The 20,941-nt window shown below is 34.4% G+C and overlaps 1 protein-coding gene across 21 annotated transcripts in view; it reads left to right on the forward strand.

The window, feature by feature from the left end:
- tbc1d4 (TBC1 domain family, member 4) overlaps nucleotides 1–20,941 on the forward strand; it is a 58,198-nt gene that overhangs the window by 11,448 nt on the left and 25,809 nt on the right. For 7 of the 21 annotated variants that reach the window (XR_015499454.2, XR_015499453.2, XR_015499455.2 and 4 more), the window contains exons 2-10: nucleotides 2,973–3,584; nucleotides 7,396–7,485; nucleotides 8,421–8,525; nucleotides 9,633–9,765; nucleotides 9,859–9,950; nucleotides 10,039–10,149; nucleotides 13,002–13,121; nucleotides 14,287–14,337; nucleotides 17,973–18,181. Coding sequence is in view for 4 of the 21 variants with exons in the window: in XM_087267911.2 (XP_087124037.1) it covers nucleotides 2,973–3,584; nucleotides 7,396–7,485; nucleotides 8,421–8,525; nucleotides 9,633–9,765; nucleotides 9,859–9,950; nucleotides 10,039–10,149; nucleotides 13,002–13,121; nucleotides 14,287–14,337; nucleotides 17,973–18,181 (1,523 nt within the window). In the remaining 17 variants the exon portion in view is untranslated. Of the gene's footprint in view, nucleotides 1–2,972; nucleotides 3,585–7,395; nucleotides 7,486–8,420; nucleotides 8,526–9,632; nucleotides 9,766–9,858; nucleotides 9,951–10,038; nucleotides 10,150–13,001; nucleotides 13,122–14,286; nucleotides 14,338–17,972; nucleotides 18,182–20,486; nucleotides 20,640–20,941 lie in introns of all 21 variants that reach the window. The other 14 variants (XR_015499447.2, XR_015499448.2, XR_015499449.2 and 11 more) reach the window with 3 other exon arrangements.

Raw genomic sequence — 20,941 nt, forward strand, 5'->3', positions numbered from 1 at the left:
TTAGATTAATGCAGCACTCTCACTAAAACACATTTGAATTCTACGTTTGAATGCAGACATTATTGGATCTTTTACACAAGTCCCACAAACAAAGTCTTTTAATGCTCGCTGTGTTCTGCCTCTACTGCTGTCAATGCCCTCCATGATAAGAATAAACTATCTAAAATGCTTTTGAATTTTTGCTACTGAAATAAATGTGATTTGGTGATTTAAATGATGTTTGCTCTTCCATTTAAAGGATTTCCTGCATATACTCTTCAGATGATCAATCTAAAGATCAGGTGTTCTAATCTAAAGTGCCAAAATGCTATTTTCAGACGTAAAGGGGTTAGTGCTTCTAAAAATCACAATTCTGTCTTCAGTCTTTGATTTGAATTGGACTGCTTGACTGATTTTTATTTATTTATTTTCTTTATGCCTTTAGGACCTTTTTAAGCTTGAGGTTTCATAAAAGTATCTTCATTTATGCTTCAAAGATCAGCAACATCTTCCCTGTTTAAAACATCATGGGGCAGGTTTTTCTTTGGATGAACTTATATGAATAAATATAGTAAGCTTAAGCTGATTGACTATTAGATATAGGTATTGTTTGCATCACTGATACATGGTTACATTTTCATATTTTAGTATAATCTTATTAAAATATAAAAAAAAATGTTTTGAAGAACTGAAAGGTTGTTTAATAAACCAGAATTTTTTTTAATTGTAGCAGTATGTGTTTTTTTTGTATTATTTATTTTTTTCGCTCAGAAAAAAGTGAAATCATAGATACATAGACACTGAATCTGTGATCTTCTGATCTATCACTGAAAATCTTTTCATAGAAAATTCATAGAATTTTTATCCTGGTGCAATAGTAAGTGCCACAGTTGGGTGTGTACAGTTTTGATTTATAGAAATGTCAACTTTGTTTGAATCATGGCTAAACCAATCAGTATTCTACTCTGCTTGCTTTTTTTAATGTTTCTCCTATAGTTGCCGTTTATGTAGAGTCAGCTCAGAGCTGAATCTTCTAGCAGGCTGATGTTCATTCATCATGTTGTTCAGGCCAGCTGAGCGTGCTCTTCCAGTCTAGTCTGAGCTGGCCTGTAGGCTGTTTAAAGTCTGTGGAGCTTCGTTATGTTTAACCTTCTTCTTGCGGGCACCAGGCCCAATTCTGTCACCAGATTCCTTTTTATCTTCTCCAAACAAGACTTGTCTTGCTGATATAAATCAGTTTATTTAATGTTGCCATAACCTTGTGTGCACTTGTGCTAGAGAGACCTTGCAGAACATTCTGAGCTAAGCAAACCACAATGCAGAAGAGATCATGGTTGTAAATATATATTTATTTTTGTAGAAATATTAGAGTTTGCTGGTTGAGCTGTTTATTTCTACCCAAAAGCAAAGTTAAGAGATTTAATATTAAAAGTTATAATGACTATTCCTTAGCAATGTTGGTTTGTCGGTCGTAGCTGTGCCTAAATGTAATAAAGCTGTTAAATGGAATCAATGTCATGTTTTCATTTGTAAAATCAAATGTTTTATTTGCTGTTATAAGTAAAATTAAGCTGACGGGGAATCTCTCTGGCTTGTGACTGTGCATGTGTTTGTTTTATGAAATTATAAAACTGCTGTTTCAGTTCTGAACCTAAGTCATTGTGAATGATATTTTCCTAATTGCCTCGTGCCTTTCAGTGTGGATGACCCATATCAAAATGGCTAATTGGAATCTTAAGGTTTCCAGAAATGGTGTGTTAAACAAAATGAAGAATTAAAAAAAGAAAGAAAAAGAATTATTAGTCCCCTTTTGAATTTTTTTTCTTTTTTTAAATATTTCCCAAATAATGTTTTACGGAGCAAGGAAATTTTCACAGTATGTCTGATAATATTAATGTAATGTCTGATATGGCTAGAATTTAAGCTATAATTTTTTCGGTAGTCTACAGAACAAACCATTGTTATACAATAACTTGACTAATTACCCTAACCTGCCAAGTTAACCTAATTAACCTACTTTATATATTAATACCTTTTTATTTCTTTAGTAGAGCATTAAATAAGATTTGTAGCTGATGATGGGTGGTTAAAAAAAATAAATACAAATTTAAGAAAACAGCAATGAATCTGCAGTTTCAGAGATATTAAAGGTAAAATAAAACTAATACCTGTGACTCGTGATCATACATTGAGGTGTAACAAGAGAAACAGTTGTCATTTGCAGGAAACTGAACATTATTTAGACTGTTACATTTATTACACACTGTTACATTTATTATACATTTATGCATGTTTTGGGGTGAATTGTATCTTTAGAAATTAAATATTTGCTTATAAAAAATATTAGACAATATTTTTGCACAATGAACCGGGTTGGCATAGGAGCCGGGAATTGAACTTGGGTCACTGTGAGCACACTGGTGCTATATGTCGGTGCACTTAACGTCTAGGCTACTGGCGCCAACATAATGAACAATCTTTTTTTTTAAATTTTCAGCTGGTTAAAACATTGCAAATTCCCTAGATGTTGTGTAGATGTATGGTGTTGCTGATTTTAAAATGTTAAACCATCATTAATGGCAAAAAATTGTCCTTGCATTTGTAGTTTCAAAAGATCTCTAATATTCAGGCATATAATAGCAGAGATCTGCTTTCCTAGCTCCAGGCTTGATTCAAAGTGATCGATAGTAGTATCAGATACCAAAGTGGAGGCCCCTCTAATAGATTTATTTCCATTTGGTTTCTTTAATGTACACTCAGGTTCCTCAGCCGTTTCCTTTTCAAATAGTCAGTCTGCTTTGGCTTTTGTATTACTGACTCTTAAATTGCTCCTCAGGGGCTGAGCCTAGTTTAGTTATGCAACCTGCACGTCTCCCTGCAAAAGTTTAACATAACAACCGAGCCTTTTAATGGAGGTTTTGTCCTTGTTTGCCTTTTGGAATGTTGATTTAGAAGTTTTACGGTTGATCTGATGCCTTACCCTGTTTCCCCAGGTGCCTGAGGTTATTAGCAGCATCAGACAGGTGTCCAAAGCAGCTCTTAAGGAGGAAAGCAAGCCCAAGCAAGAAAGCGATGAGTCTTTCTACAACTCCCAAAAGTTTGAAGTGCTTTACTGTGGAAAGGTGACCGTCAACCACAAGAAAGCCCCGTCCACTTTGATCGATGACTGCATTGACAAATTTCGCCAACATGAGATTGAACGTAAACGCTTGCGGCTACTCAATGGGCAGCGGAACTCCACTGAAGCCCCTGTGGAGTTTATTATGGGCGAGGATCCGTTAAGTTCATCCCTCTGTGAAGTGGATGAACCAGAATCTGAGCCCAGCTTGACTGAGGAAGAGCTGTCTGAGGTGGGCAATGGGAAACTGGACCTGGCGAACTCCTCCAGTACGGGCAGCCTGCGAGGGGCCTTTCCTGAGTGTATCTTGGAGGACTCTGGGTTTGGGGAGCAGCAGGAGATTCGGACGCGGTGTAACAGCCTGGCAGGTGGCCTGCAGAAAAGACCCAGAGAGGCTGGCAAAGGGACGACTAGGAGGAGACATGCTAGCGCACCAAATAACGTGCAGCCATCTGATGCCGACAAGAACCGCACAATGCTTTTTCAGGTAATGTGGCAAGATACACCAGCCCGAACGAACAAGGACATGTATTTTGTTTTATGCATTGTCAGAAAAGCAAACTAAATTTGTTCTACAATGTACAAATGAGATCTTACAAATTAAAGGTGCAGTATATAAGTTTGATGCCCAGTGGTTGAGGCGCAGGTTGCCAGATAAAGGACAGGAGCGAGTGATTTAAATTGTGTTCTAAATCAAAGCAACAGCACCCGATAGAAGGAATATTTTCCATATTAAAAGGAGTTTTGTCCTAACCAACACCTCAAATTGATCTATTAGAAATGGCTTCTATTTCTCACAGGTGAATAATAGAAAACTGACATTGATCACCTCAGATAAACCTCATGTGCTTTATTTAGTGTTAAATGCAAACATTGTGAGTTTGAATGCCATTTTACAAGATATTTATTTGCATATATTGAAAGCAGCAGCAGATAGTTCACCTCAGATCTTGAAAATAAAATAAACTGTTTGAAATTGAACTTTAGAACTAAACACATATGAGTAATTCAGCAAGTACCCTACATTTAATAATGTTAAAGAGGTTTAATATGTATTAAATACATTGTAAACCGACCATTGCGTGAGTTTATATGATGTTCTTCTGAATGGCTGTATTTAAATTTCTGTAATGATACAAACAGCCAAATTGCTCATCACTGCAAATCTCATCATGAAGCATGTTGTTAGGACACGGGGTTATAATGTAACCTGCTCACCTAATCTTTACATTCATAATATTTAGATAATTTGCTTATTAATAACCACCTCATGAGGAAATTAATCTTTGTCTCATATCTGAGTCTGCTACTGTCCACTGGAGGTCACATTTCAGTCGCTGACGCATGCTTTCAGAGCCTTTCTGAATGAATGAATGAAATATCTGGTCCTCCACCAACGCAACCCGGGTAGCTGAAATATAATTGGCTAAACTGGCAATGGCCAGGTTAAAATGACCAAAACAAAGACAGCATTTAGGCACGGAAAACACATTTTCAAAGCAGAATATCTGACTTCAGCATTGTTTTTCTGATAAACAAGTAGGGCTGGGCAATTTGGCCTAAAATCAAAATCTCGATCAATTAAACATTTTAACTCAATTACTATTAATAAAGGATTATTGTATAAGTAATTTTTAATTTATTATTAAATATTCTTACATATTAAAGGTGAATGAAGTTTTTTTTTTTACATGAAGGTTGTATTACTTGATTTCAAAATAACTGAAGAAAACACACTATCTACTCTCTATGATTATTTATTGAACATCAACGCTTAACAGCTGAAATTAAAACACACATTGCCTAAAACCAACAATCACTTTTTTTTTTTTGTGAAATTAAATAGCTTTTTTGTAAACAAAATAATTTATTGTTTTTCATATTACAAGTAGAAAATAAGCAGTATCTCTTCTAATTAAATTAACACTTGAAAATCCTGTAAATAATATTTTAAATTGTGCATTCCTTGCATCTTCTGTAAACAAATACTTTTATGTAAAAAATAATTTTATTGTAATGGTAATGGTAAATGTCATCTCAATGAATCTCTGGCTCAGCTTCCAATCATCATCACTATGTAGTGTATGCGATGTGTAGACCTGTATGCGATGGCTGCTCCGCACCACACCCGTGCGTTTGATTCAGTAGTATAAGTCAGCCTTAACAGAGTGGGGTCACGTGACTCCACATGCGGTAGAGAAAGTAATTAAAAAAATTGTCCTGCAGTCGGCGCAATAGTGTAATGGTTAGCGTGTTGACATACAGTAGCATGTCAGGGTGTCCCGAGATCGAATCCTGGCTCAAATACATTTTCCTAACCTACCCCCTCTCTCTCTCTCTCTCTCCAACTTCGCTTCCTGTCTAAACACTGTCCTATCTAATAAAGGCAAAAAAAATTTAAAAAATACAAATAAAAACTTGACCTGCAAAAATTAGATCAATAATAGGTTCGGTTTAGATTACTTTTCGATTAATTGCGCCGCTGTATAAACACAAGTATGCTCACTTGGCATGTTTCTTAAATATCTGCAAACACATTGTGGTATATTTTAATGCTTTAGAAGTCAAAAACTTACATGCAGCACCTTTAATATGAATTAGCCAATGAATCCAAAATTTACAAATTGCTGTGACATTGCATCGGACACATGCATATTTTAAAGAACCATGTTTTTGTATGTTTTAAATGTGTTATATTTGTGAAGAATGTTTTTTTTACATTTAGCACTTGAACAATCCTTGTTCAATATGAGCAATGAAAATATTTGATGTCAGTTTAAAATGTAGTTGCACTACTTTTATTTCCCTTCAATAAACGCTAACTGATTTGTGACCACCTGTAGCCAACACTTCTGTAAATGTTGTTGCTTTTCTCAATATTTAAAATTTTTTGACCCATCAGATTCCAGATGTTCAAATGGCTGTAGTCTCAGCGAAATTTTTTTTTTATTCTAACCCTATTTATTTTCAGTTTACGTTTGATGTATAAATCTGTTTTCAACAATTACACTTATGAATGGTTTTGTAGTTCAGATATACATGTTTGTTTCTGCATCTTAATAGATATATCTCAGCCAAATAGTATTTATCCTAACCATATTTATTTTCAGTTTACGTTATTATTTTCAGTTTACATGAGATGTATAAATCTCAACTTCCAAAACCTCTAAAAGAACACTTATGAATGTTTTTGTGGTCCAAGGTTACATTTTTGCATCTCAATCTAGTGGGTGCATCCTTCAAAGATGCACCCTTGAAGTCTATGAAAGCCAAAACAAGCCATTCATTTTATTAGGTATAAGAATAATTTAGATATATAGCATTGAGGGCAGTGTGGTGGCGCAGTTGGTTGCCTCCACAAGTCCAAAGACATGCGCTATAGGTGAATTGGGTAAGCTAAATTGTTTGTAGTGTATGTGTGTAAATGAGAGTGTATGGGTGTTTTCCAGGGATAGACTGCAGCTGGAAAGACATCCGCTATGTAAAACATATGCTGAATAAGTTTGTGGTTTATTCCGCTGTGCCGACCACAGAATAATAAAGGGACTTAAGCCAAAAAGAAAATTAATAAATGAATGAATAAATAACGCATTAAATATTAAATAACCTAAAATCAAGTACTTGCATTAAAAAAAGTGCAATGCAGATTTTTTTTTAAACGCCCTGTCGTCATCAGCACACAATGAATCTTGGGATATTCTGGGCTGTTATTATATAACTCTCTTCATTGTGACTATATTTGATAATTATTTTTTTTAGTCAGCCACTAACAATAGACATTGAGTTCTTTCACCAGCAGTTGAGTTACAGGCTAAGAATAAGTTTAGAACAGATTGATTTCAACTCTTGTTGTGTCCTTTAACTGTTTTTGTTTGCATAAATATACAAAGAATAGTTTTAAATTTAAGTAAACTAAAAGATTAAAATAAAACATTTACTAGCCAATGCCAATAGCGTTGGCTTTTTTAACCAATTGCCTTTTACCAATTAACCTTTAACAGGCCTGCACATGTAAATGTTTGCTTTTTGAGAGGTGAAATACTAAACCTTGCTAATTAGTATGCAATACAATTTGCAGTCACGCGTTTTCCTTTAAACACTTTTCAAGGAGAGGTGTCTCTGTGGTCCTTTGGTTTATAAATCACTTGTGACCTCTGTGACCTTGATGATAAAGAGGATTCTTTTGATGCAAATAAAGCTCACAAACAATGCTTGGCCGAGTATCAGAGAGGCTGAGTTATCAGAGGTTTAGCTTGCTGTTTGTGTTGTTAACCCTGCCGCGTCTGTCTTTTGTGCAGGTTGGACGTTTTGAAGTGAATCTCATAAGCCCCGACACCAAAAGTGTGGTTCTGGAGAAGAATTTTAAGGACATCTCTTCCTGTTCACAGGTCTGTGTGTTTTAGGATTAGGTTTGTTTGGCTTTTGAGATAATCTCTTTTCCGTCTCATATTTAATGTCACCATATGTTATCACACAGTGTTATACAAAGCAACTACAGCACCACTGATGTGACATTTTTCACATTTTATGATTAAATATGAATCCTAAATCTCTACAGTGTATTGTGACTTTTTGCAGTTTTGTATTATTATATATTATATTTTGTATTATTGTTTTGTATTATAAATGCTAAGGCACCAAGAGGTATGAACTACTGTAATTTTACTATAGTTAATGGATGTTTTAGGCCTGTTTTTAGACATCAGTAATTTTACTTTGATTAAGTCATTGTAAGGCACACCCTTAAGTTCATCAATTCAATAGGTTTCAATAAAGTATTACATTAAAAACATGATAAAGTAACCAATATTAAAAAAAAAAAAAAACGAAGAGTTAAGAATTTGACAATAAAAATTCTTTAAACCTATTGATGACTTTTTTTTTTCCATATTTGAAATAAAAATGTTTTGGGATTTTTAAAGACTTATTTTTGCATTAATAACAAAATACTATTGTTTTACTATTAAAATGTTGTATTTATTTTTAGACACAAAAGCAGTCTTTAAGTTCAGAAGAGTTAAGATAAGAAAAGAACTTGATTTTCAGTAGCAACAGTTGAATTAGACTAAAATGAATACATTTAGTTATTTTTTATTTTTTCAGTTAAAAAATAAGCTCTAAATGACAATATTTGAAATTTGGAAAAAAATTTTTTTTGGAAAATTAAGATTATTAATTATATCGGAATAGAAGAAAATAATTATTAACATTTACTTAAACACTAAATAAAGTATGTTTTATGTAAATTAAAGTAAATTTTAATGCCGATGTGTGTTGTTGTGTTGCATTGAGATTTTCTGGATGTTGTTGTTTGTGTCTGCAGGGTGTTAAACAGACAGATCACTTTGGCTTTATTTGTCGAGATGTAGTGGAGTCTGGCCCTGCCCAGTATGTGTGTTATGTGTTCCAGTGCGCTAGTGAGTCTCTGGTGAGTCCTGACCGGTTTGCAGCACCTGTTGTCTCCACACCGATCAATTATTTATCCTAAGCTACAATGGAAACAATGACTCTCCTTTGCCTGTCTTGTGGAAATTACCTTCGCCGCTAGGCTGATTTCTCTGCCAAATGAATGCCACCTAAAGGAGCAATAGAATTAGCCCTGTGTTTTTATGCACACAAGGTACAGATAAGACGTCATTGTAAAGATCATATGCAAACATAGAGGATTTTCCCTTTTTGTGGTTTGCACTGATGCTTGCCATGATGCCACTTTTGAAAAACACTGTGAAAATCACACTGTAAAACTAATGCACTGCACAAAATGATTAAAGGGATAGTTCACCCAAAAATGAAAATTCAATCATATTTTGTATATAAAAGAATGCTTTAAACATGTAACCATTGATTTCTATGGTATTTTTCCTACTACAAATGACAATGGCTACTCAGTTTCCAACATTCTTCAAAATATCTACTTTTGTATTCACCAAAAAAAAAAAAAAGAAACTCATAAAAGTTTGGAACCACTTAATGGTGAGTGAATGTTTAGTGCATTTTTATTTTTGGGTGAACAATCCCTTTAACTGTCACCCCACATTTTGATTTCACACTTGAAATATATAGGTTATATATGCAGATTGTATATAGTTGTCAAAAAAGTTCAGGTTTACACAAGTATTATTATTATTTATGAAAACTGAACTGAATTGAACTGAACTGAAAACATGCCACCTGTGGGACAGTGACAGTGAAGTATAACTGAAACTGATTTGTGTTTTCTGTAAACTGGATTATATAAGTCACTTAGGAAAGTATGTGGCAGCAGATTTCAGATAAGAAAAAAAGTTATCTTCACAAATATTTGGAACACATTTTTATTGGTCAAGTCTAAATATGTTTTTCTACATTTAACTGATAGCATTGGTACCATCAGTTGAGTCTAAAACTGACACTAGCTGTGTTTATATAAAAAATTCGAATAAACTTTATGCACAAAACTGGATTATCACTTGAAAGATGTGCAAATAAAGCAGTGTTTTCATCAAACTAGTCAAAGCGAACAAAATCGTCACTTAATGTTTTATGTTTTTCTCAGGTGGATGAAGTGATGCTCACATTGAAACAGGCCTTTACAACAGCAGCAGCTCTCCAGAGTTCCCAGAACCAAATCAAGCTTTGCGAGGCTTGTCCAATGCATGACCTGCACAAGCTCTGTGAGAGAATAGAAGGTACAGGACACCAGCTTCCATCAGCTCACTCAATGTACTCAGTGGCCTAGTTCAAGTACAATTTTGCAGTGTTTTCCTCTCTCAATGTGCCAGGCTTATATCCTCCCAGAGCAAAACTAGCTATTCAGAAGTACCTGTCCCAACTGAGTGACAACGAGCAGGTCAACATATTCGAGCAGGTGCAGGTAGGCGGACAAGAAAAGTTGTTGCAGTTTAAAAAAAAAAGAATAATTGCTGTATTGCATATTTAGTTTATTTTTTCTTATGCATTAGAAAATGAAGCCAGCGTCCGATCATGAAGAAAATGAGCTTGTGATTCTCCACCTCCGACAGTTGTGTGAGACCAAGCAGAAATCTCATGTTCACATTGGAGAGGTTACTCAGGTAGTGAAACTACACAAACAACATAAATGCACTATTTGATTTTCACACACAGACACTGCTTCGTGGAGTCATGAAACTGTGAACCCAACTCTAATTGGATAAGACAGATTGTAAGAGTGATCAGAATACAGCTATAGATTAGAACAGAGCTCCTGAATGAATACAGCTGCCCTGCTCAATGTGTAAAACACACAGTACATCTTCATTTATTCAGTCATTTTCCTTAAGGCTTAGTCTCTATTTCAGAGGCCACCACAGCGGAATAAACCCTCAACCTATTAGCATATGCTTTACGCAGTGGATGCCCTTCCAGCTGCAAATTAGTACTGGGAAACACCCATACACACTCAGTCACACTCATACACTACGACCGATTTAGTTTAATTAACTGACCTATAGCGCATGTCTTTGGACTCTGGGGGAAACTGGAGCACGCGGAGGAAACCCAGGCGAACATAGGGAGAGCATGCAAACTCCACACTTGCCGTGAGGTGACAGTACTAGCCACTAAGCCACCGTGCCACCACAGTACATCTTTACAGTAGTTAATTTATGAAAAATTAACTAATGTAACTTCTATTTTTAACATGAATTTGCATTCATAAACTTATTATTGGTGAATCATCGTTATAGCTTATTTGTGTCTGTATTTATTCCTTTAACAAAATTGTGAGCTTGCAAGGCTATATATAGCTAGAGCCAGGTTAAGTTTTTTATATATAAGTCCATGTTTACTCACATCAAAATTAATTTGGAAGTGGACCAAGGGTCCGTTCTTCGTACGTGGATTATTCAGTTAGCTGGATTTGGATATTGACGATTTGACACGATCCAGGATCGTTTCGTTCTTCAAAGCTGATCCGAGAGTTGTTGTCATAGCAACAGTTCTGCTAGGTCAAACTTGATCGGGAGCAGGTTTAATTCATATAAACAGGATTAGATCGGCTTAGTTCAAGCAAAGATAATACAGAAAGTATGTTCCGAATTCTGATATTTTCTTACAGTAGTAGTTATATACACTTGGGAAAATGGTACATATTTTTTAACTAAATTTATTTTATTAATGACTATAACTTTATATATAAAGTTATACATATTAATAAAACGTATGCAATCTGCACCCTCGAAATGAAAGTACAAAGATTGCCACCTGGTGGTGCAAAGAGAAAACTTAATGATATGAACTTTTTTGATCGCTTTAGTACAAATTGTGTATAATAGAAATGCACAATATGTGACTTTTTTTAAAGCAATAATACATTTATGCAGTCATAAACATGTTTTGATGGTTAATATGCCGGTGATTTGATGCTTCACAAAAGTTGCAGACGCCTTTACCAATATGAAAACGCTTTTGTAAACAACCAGTTATTCTTTACACCGATTAAAAAACGGCTACTATAATAAAGAAAATCTTTTCTAAATGTGGAACTAAATACATTGATTTGCATTGAAATACATGATGAATACACTTGACACATGAAAGCGGAAAGCTTGCAGCTCACAACAAATGTGGAAGGTTATTGCGTGTCATATTTAACAAGCCATTTACTGCTAATTTGATGTAATTTTGCTCACATGGATAATTGAATATTAATCAGATGATGTCATTACGCTGCTGTGCCGTCAGCCAATCGTTGCATTGCTGATCATGATTTCGAGGATCGATAGATCTGTCCTTCACTACACATGCTGCGATCTTAGATCAGTTTATCCAGACATTCTAATCTGATTCACGAACTCGTTTGAAGAACCAAATTAGCGAGAGATCATTTATCAAGATTAAAAGATCCAGGATCTGCCAAATAATCTTAGATCATTTAAGCGAGGTACGAAGAACGGACCCCGAGCCACCTGTTTATGTTTACACAATTATTCAAATAAATTGGAAAAACAGAGCAATTAAAATCGTTTATTTATTGAACCAAACTGGCCAAGTGTAAACAACCCACTATAATTGTTCATTCATTGTCCTTTAGCTTAGTCTCTTTATTTATCAGGGGTCACAGCAGAATGCACCGCTAACTTATCCAGTATATGTTTTACGCAGCAGACGCCCTTCCAGCTGCAACCCAGTATTGGGAAACACCTATACACTCTCACATTCACACATACGCTATGGCCAATTCACCTATACCACATGTCTATGGACTGTGGGGGAAACTGGAGCACCTGGAGGAAACCCACATGAACATGAGGAGAACATCAAACTTCACACAGAAATGCCAATTGTTAAGATACTATTCTGTAAAATTTTGCAAATTTGAACAAAATGTCATTAACAATAATGGCACAAAGAAATAATATCATTAAAACCACTTTGAGAATTTTTTTTCTTGACTGATGAATAAAAAAAACACTAGATAAAAATCTATTCATTTTTTAAAGAGTGCAAGCATGTAGATGGCAAAACTGCAGTATGCACTTACAAAAAGAACAATATAATCCGCTGGTGTGGGTGCAGATATAATTATCATTATAGTTATCTTAATCGTTATCTATCTTGATGTTAATGAGCCTTTATGTAAATATAAAGACTATTACCATAACATGTCATTCAACCAATGACGCTACCCGCGTAACCTTTTAATACTACAGTTACTTGTGTAAAGAAAGGCTGCCAAAGCTCTCAGTGTGCTTTAACCTCTCTCCTATGGCAGTGTTTTTTTTTTTCGAGAAGTACAGATTTATCCTTGACACCTGGTGGTCTTGCTTCCATCATTTCAAAATCTATTGAGTAAAATGTCACCAAGTTCAGAACACGCATTTCACGGATCTCTCTGAAAACTATCTATTCATTCAGTTCATTCATTCTCGCTTATTCACTCTTTTATACCTTTGTGTGTGAGCAGAATGTTTCTGGCAGCAGCGTGACCTCTGATAACTCCAGCGCGGGTCGCAATAAACTGGATGTGTTCAAGAACAAAGCACGGAGCTCTCTGACCAGCTCCCTGGAGAACATCTTCTCACGGGTATGTGTGTGTGTGTGCATGTGTTTGGGTGGTTTACAAGGACAGAAATTTGTGTAATGACATGGATATGACCTAGGTATTAGAATATTGAGATGGTTTATGAAGACATTCCTTATATCTTTGTAATTAAAAATGTTAAAAACACGCTTAATGGCATCTTTTGGCTTTAAAGTTTATCCATAGATTTCCTGTAAGATTGGGTTTTGGGGTAGGGGTGGGGGTAAGATCATATAATCAGTGGTTTTTACAGTATGAAATGCTTTACGCCTATGAGAGTGTGTGTGAAATATCTGTCTGTGTCTGAGTGGTTTATGAATGGGGATTGACCCATTTACCCCACCCTTGCCATCTGAATAATAGCTTTGTTTGTGTACAGTATTATAATGACTCAACCATCTGCTGTATTTACACACAAAGCAATATCTGTGTTTAAGGTTAAAAACAACAAAGCCTGTTTTTTAATCCATTAGAGAATATTGCTGGATGTATATTGGTATGTTGTTTAATATGTCATGACAGTGACATTAAAAGACAAAATTGACCTTGATACATGCCATTAAAAGCAAGCATATCAGCCCATAATATGAATGCACCATGTCTGTATTAAGCCATTTAAAAGGTATATTAAGCAGTATTTTTTTGAAAAACATTTTGACCACAGAGTCCCAAAACACTTGCAATCAGCAGTAAAGGGTGTGTCTGGTAACAGTAGTTAAGATTTCAAATAAGGGTGAAATCATTTTGTTACTTGAGTGTGTTGCTTTCAGATATCAACACCCTTTTTCAATTTAAGCATATTCTTTACAGTGTTATTTTATTAATTTAAAATGTTTTATGTGCCATTTAACATGTTACCGTTTAGAGATATAAAAAAGGAGATCACTTGAAAATTCTCAATTCATATAGTAATATTTAAGCTGCTAAAAAATGAATGAAAGTAAATTGAGAAATGACCTCAAAGTGTTCTATAATGGTGCAACGTCTCATAAAAACTATCAATTGTTGCATGGAAAGAGCAGCTTGAACATTCTTCAAAATATCTGCTTTTGTTTTTATTAAAACATTCAAATTTGATAATGATCAAAGGCTTATTTGTTAAAGCATGACAATTGAACAAGTGTATTGCTTTTGTTTTCACTAGTTAATTTCATTGTTTGTTCTCTAGGGGGCGAGCCGTATGCGAATGCGCCTGGGCAGCATGGGTAGTTTTGACCGCGTGAGTATCACACAGCACGTGTGTTCCAGGATATGTCATTTTAACCTCAGCTCTTGTTCTTCTTCTGCTAAGAATCACGTCTCCGTCCTGCCGCTGCCACCAGTCATGTTTCTTCGGTGTCAGTTACTGTACCGCCACATGCTGCAAATGATACCAGTGCTGTGTTATGATAAACTACACGCTTATGTTTTTCATAATCAGCATGAGCAATATTATTGAAACTGGAGCTGTCAGCCCGGTCAGGGGGTCTCGCTTGTTTCAGGTGGGTTGTTTTGACCCTGCCCTCCTCTCGGTCTCAGTCGGGTGTGAAATGTGAGGTGTGTGTGATGGTAGGCTCGGGTCTCTGTGGAAAGCAAATCAGTCAGATCTTTCTTCACACTGGGTCCTCACGTGGCTTCAGAGAAGCTGTCAATGTGAGCGCTGTATTTCAGCTCTCCACAACATGCTGCTGTCCTGCAGCTTCATGCCAGGGGCTGTTCTCCATGTTCAGTATATACTGTAAATCAGTTCTGAGAATTGAAGGATCTTCAGTAGTGTTACCAACATATAGCTAATCTAAAACAAGCATTAAATTAATATAAATATAAGAAAAAATAATTTTGTACAAGAAATTATATAAATGTATATATGTATATGTATATATATATGTATATGTATGTATGTGTGTGTGTGTGTGTGTGTGTGTGTGTATATATATATATATATATATATATATATATATATATATATATATATATATATATATATATATATATATATATATATAAATTTGTTAATATATTTATTTATTATATATTATATACATTCATTTAATTTTAGGATTTCACATTTCTGGGTCTATATATGATCCCTTGATTAAAAGTTTTCCCCCCTAAAATTGCACGTTGTTTATAGTTCATCCAACTTTCATTTTAAATGACTGATGTTTTTATTAAGAACAGAATATAGAAGAATGTTCAGAAAGAAGAATAACAGAAGAATGTTATTTTTTGGACCATAATATACAACACCAACCCAGTGTTAAGGTCAGTGGAGATGAAAACATGAATCACAAAACACAAAAAAAATATCTTTTTTTTTTTAACCTTTTTTAATTTTTGACCACTGAACACCTGAAAATATTATGGACAATTTGAATGTATGAACATGACAATAATGCTGGATCCACACCTAAATTTTTGGTCTGTGATCATTTGTTTTTCTAATGCTTTTCAGAATTAACTCTAGATTAATAAAGTGAAAGGTTTAATTTTGTTGGAAAAATATAATAAATTTTGTGTAAGGAAAAACGATCAAAAACAAAGCCTTGATAGTTGCTCAAAAAGATAAAAGAATACAATAACAGCCACAAAGAAAGACAAAATATGGCTGTGGGGATGAGTTTTCTTGCATGTGACAAATATTGTGTTGTGAAAATGAACCTGAGCAAAACAGAAATCGAAACTTTGTAACAGTTTTAAAATCGGGTTTGGATCAAAGCAGGTGATAAAATACTCTTTCAAATCCCAATTCAGAAATCTAAAACTAGTGGAAAAATATCATTATGCAACCCCAACTGAATAACACAGCATTTATTAACAAATGCAGCATGCCTTTTAAATGAATGGTAGGTCAACCTTGAGCAAAGACTATTAAAAGGCACAGAAATGTAGTCAGAAGTAGATATTTCAGCTGTTCAGCTGTAACAGCTGTCAAAATCACAACCTTGAGTCTTGAGTAAAGCTGTAAAATAATATAACAGCAATGAAAAATAGAGCCAAAATATGCACCTGGACCACAAAAACAGTGTTATGTTGAATGCGTATATTTTTGGCCATAGCCAAAAATACAGTGTATGGGGCAAAATTATAGATATTGCCAAAAATTATTAGAATGTTATGTAAAGATGATGTTCCATATTTTGTAATTTTTTTACTGTAAATATATCAAAACTATTTTTTATTTAGTAATATTATTATTATTATTATTATTATATTATTATTATATAGAGAAGCTCTTCATTTAGACAACTTTAATGGTTATTTGTCAGCATTTATTTATTTATTTATTTATTTATTTATTTAATTATTTTTTAAACCTCAATCTCCAGACATTAAAAATATTTGTATTCCAGTTATAAATAGTCTTATTCTGACAAAGTACGAAGCTTATACATTCAGCTTTCAAATGATTTAACAATCTACATTTTAAAAATATGACACTTATGCCTGTGTTTGTGGACCCAGGGTCATAATTATAGAAAATATGAGCAGAACATTAACTTTTATGCGCTTGACTACAAGTGACTAATGGGATGAAGGCTTGCTTGCATGTGACAGAAATTGTGAACTGAGCCAAGAAGAAATTGCAACATTGTAACTGGTGGTTTTGTAACAAAGCAAACAATCTACAAGTATGGAAATGACCAGAGATTCTTAATCAGTAATCAGAAAAAAAGTCTTTGTGTAACCCTGTTGAAAAATATTGGCATTTATTAATATACTGTAGACCCATTTTGCAAAAACAATGACTTTTTTCAGCCATTTTGACAGTTATGTTCAACTAACTAGTCCCAAATGCTTGACCCCTGTTTGCTTAACATTACCATCCCAAAAGAGGCGTAATGTTGTTTGGAAGATTTGTTTTCCCCAAATTTAGCAGTAGGCAGCTGAAGGAAGTGAACAGGCTTTGTGAAGCAGCAGAGAGCGTTCAGCAGCCGTTTCCTGGCTTTACTGTTGACTGAGCAAGGCTTCAGGAACCACTGTAGAGACAGGAAACAGTGTCAGGAGGAAAGACCCTTCCTATAGAGCCATTACTGCAAACAGCTGCCAGAATCCTCTATTGTGCTGTGGTCCACCTCCAGAGGCTCACGTGTGTGTCTCTGCTGTGACACACACACTATTAACATACAATAGATGGCAAAGCGTGTGTTTTGTCACGTTACCGCCAATACTGCTACTTCTGCTTGGGGAAGCAAAGAGAGAGTCAGGCTGCGGGGAGAGGGAGAACGCTGGATGAATTACCCATACGGTAGAAAGTGTATTTTCAAATCTATCTTTAAATATATTTCATAGTATTTAAATTTAAAAATATATAATTGGCAAGGTATTTTTAAAAAAATATTTATTTGCAAAAATATATTTTCTACAAGTATATTTTTGATCACTTTTTGTACTGTTTTGGAAAATGTATATAATTTTAAAGAAAATATTTTACAGTAGCAATGTAAAACCTCATGTATACATACACTTTAAATACTATAAATTATTTTACAATGCAATTTGTAATAATAGAATGAATTATATTTTGGTATATGGAGGCTGAAATTAAATATATTTTAGATTTTAAAAATATATTAAATTTAGTTTCAGTTAAAAATATATTTTCAACATATGCAATATGCAAATGTCATATCTAATGTGCTATATTTTAATCAGTAAAACTGTTTATTTAGCTTATGGTTGAGAATGGCATAAAGTATACCTTTTTTTTGCCTTGTCTGAAACATGAAGGTTGTCTGTGCATATCTCGGTTGATTGTTTGTTTCTGTCTGCAATTGTTCCTTGTTGAATTTGAGCTTTGATAAGCTGAGTTTAAAGAGACCTTGAGAAGCATGTGTTTTGTGTTCATGATGTGTTTATTTTCTGTTCACCCAGCAGGGCGACTCCCCTGGCGACTCTCCACCCGGGACTCCACCCAGTTACCTTGAAGAAGACCCAGATGCCCCACAGTTCCGGCGGCGGGCGCACACCTTCAGCCACCCGCCCATCAAGAAGAAGATCTCCTTCACTGACGTCTCCTCTCAGGCCAATAAGGCTCCTCTGCGCCGCCAACAGTCTTTGGCCCCAGAGCTGCTGCAGAGCAGGTAACGCATCACTTCCTGTTTGCGCTCATGTGATAGTCATATATCCTTCCAGCTGTTCTTCTGGAGTCATGTGAGGAGGGTCACAGCAAATCTGCTGAAAACAGTTTGTCATAATCATCATTATGCTTATAGCTGATTTTAGCATGACTGCTATGACTCATGTGGCATGCCATAGAGTCTGATTTAGAACTAATTTAAATCATTTTGTAAATGACTAAAATTAAAGGATGTGATGCTTGTGTGATTTTAATTGTTTAAAGATTTATTGATTCTAATGAACTATCATTTTGTTAATGGGGTTTTCTTTTTACTGTATTTTTTTATTGAGAACTGTTTAAAACTTTACAACAGAACATTTTTACATTTTAAAAATCTAAAATTTTACAATATTCAACATGAAATAATAAACAAAATACAAAACATAAAAAAGTAAAAAACAATATTGGGCTGTTTACATTGTTTTAGATTCAGTGCATTCAACAGTTGTCAATAGACCCTTTTCACATTTCCAGGCTTCTTAGTAGCGGAAGTCGTCATAGTGACGACTGAATATGAATCTTAGAGCACAATGAATGGTAGAATTAAACAAATAATTGTTTTACGATCTTATTTGCTCAAATAATAACAAAAAAAAAAAAACTCTACAATGATGTTGTTAAGACGTTCAGAAACCAATTGTGTAAACTGATGATGGCAGTCAGAGGAGAGAATAACATCAAATTTACTCTCCTGTCTCATAAGACTCTGTGTTAAAAACGTCTCACACAAGCGGTTATTTGCTTTTTGTAATTTGAATCAAAGATGACAATGTACATACATACAGTTAAAGTCAGAATTATTAACCCCCCTTTGAATTGTTTTTCGTTTTAAATATTTCCCAAATGATGCTTAACAGAGCAAGGAAATTTTCACTGTATTTCTCATAATATTTTTTCTTCTGGATAAAGTCTCATTTGTTTTATTTCAGCTAGAATAAAATCTAATTAAAAAAACATTTTAAGGTCAAAATTATTAGCCACTTGAAACAATCTTATCTCTGTTGAACAGAATATGGGAAAAAATAAACAAGAGGGGCTAATAATACAGGGGGCAAATAATTCTGACGTCAACTGTTAAGACATATAAATGTTCATACATTTAAAGAAAATCTAAATATTAAAAACTTTCAAGGATTTAATATGGTGATCACTGTTAAACGCTTCATAACAGGCTTGTGAAAAGGGTCCATATATTAATCAATCCATTTCTTTCAGTGTTTTAGAAATATAACTTTTTTAAAGTCTCAAAATAAATGTCAATTCGTCCATATTGTGTATTTCTTTGATTTTATTTTACTTAAATATATTTTGAATTATTCATTAATTTTGCTTTGATGTCTTTTTAAAGAGTCAAATGTACTGTATTAACACAAACTGTAAACCTAGGGCTGTCAGTTTATGGTCACTTATTAAGTTTTTGGATAAATTATTATTACGTTTTATTTAACAGGGACATTGTTCATTAATCAACAGTAAAACTGTAAATAAGCCATAGTTAAACACAAGAGCTAGTTTTCATCTGTTGTCCCTGCCAGATTTTAAAAAGACAACTAAAATAAAAAAACACATTATTACACATATAATAACAGTAAAGTTACATACATCAAAAGGATTAAATATATAATAAGAATTTCATAAAAAGCTAGAGAAAAGAACTACACATGATTACAAACTTGATTTGCTTTTAGCCATTTCTTTAACTTGTATTTAAATGTTAAATAATTTTGAAAACCCCTTAAATCACTAATGTATTTGGGAAGTTTTAAAGGGCATTTTAAATGCAGATGATATAGATCAATTTTAAATTGCTGGGTGATATTTATACATGCGTGCATATATGCAATTTATTTATACATTTAACATTTAATTTTTTACATAAAATTTTAATTGTAGATTTTAGTTGCTTTATACATGGAAATGAATGAGCATCCAACAAATACAAAAAGTAATCACTAATTATCACTAAAATATCCTGCTTTGTTGATGTATATTTGTCACATGCTAATATATTATCTAACTCTAACTAATAGTATTTGGTGTAGAATTATTTATATGAAACTTTTAAAAGCTCATATATTTTATGTTTTAAACATTTGCTTTTAAATTGAAACCCTGAAAGATTCTTCAGTTTCTTGATAAAAGCTCAAATTGTTATGCTGGTCTCCTTAGAAGCACTGATGTGTCCTATCTTGTTCCTCAATGGCAGTGTTTAGGCCTGTGTAAGTAACATGTATTTGTTGTGGGCCTTTTATGTTTGGCTCCCTCAGCACCGTTGGTTTCTCGAGAGTGCGCAGTGTCTCTGAGAGCGAGTCCTACTTCGGCCTCTCATCCTCCTTCCACACCCCTACTTTCCTGAAAAGCTTTTACCAGGGTTCCCTTGGCTCGCTAGCCTCCCTGTCGGACAGCGGGAGTCTAAAGAGGTGAGAAGAGCATCGGTCCGTTCAGGGTCCCGCGGTTGGAGCTGATGGCGCTGATGGCGCTGGCCTTCTTCTCTGCGCCTGTCTGTTTTTTAACCCAATGGCTTCAGTCACTGTGGCACCACTTGAGAAGAACCACTTCTGTACTCACCTACTCTCTATCGCTCTTCATGTCAGCATTGATGGATTTCGATATTGCTCACTGGACAAGAGGGGTGCTAAACTTCAGTTGCATGTTGACGTCTTTACTAACTATTGGTAAAAAGAAGCGTTTATCACCTGCTGTATATCACATCCATCAACTA

This window comes from Danio rerio, chromosome 9 (assembly GCF_052040795.2).
Source record: "Danio rerio strain M-AB ecotype USA chromosome 9, GRCz13ab, whole genome shotgun sequence".
Taxonomy (NCBI): domain Eukaryota; kingdom Metazoa; phylum Chordata; class Actinopteri; order Cypriniformes; family Danionidae; genus Danio; species Danio rerio.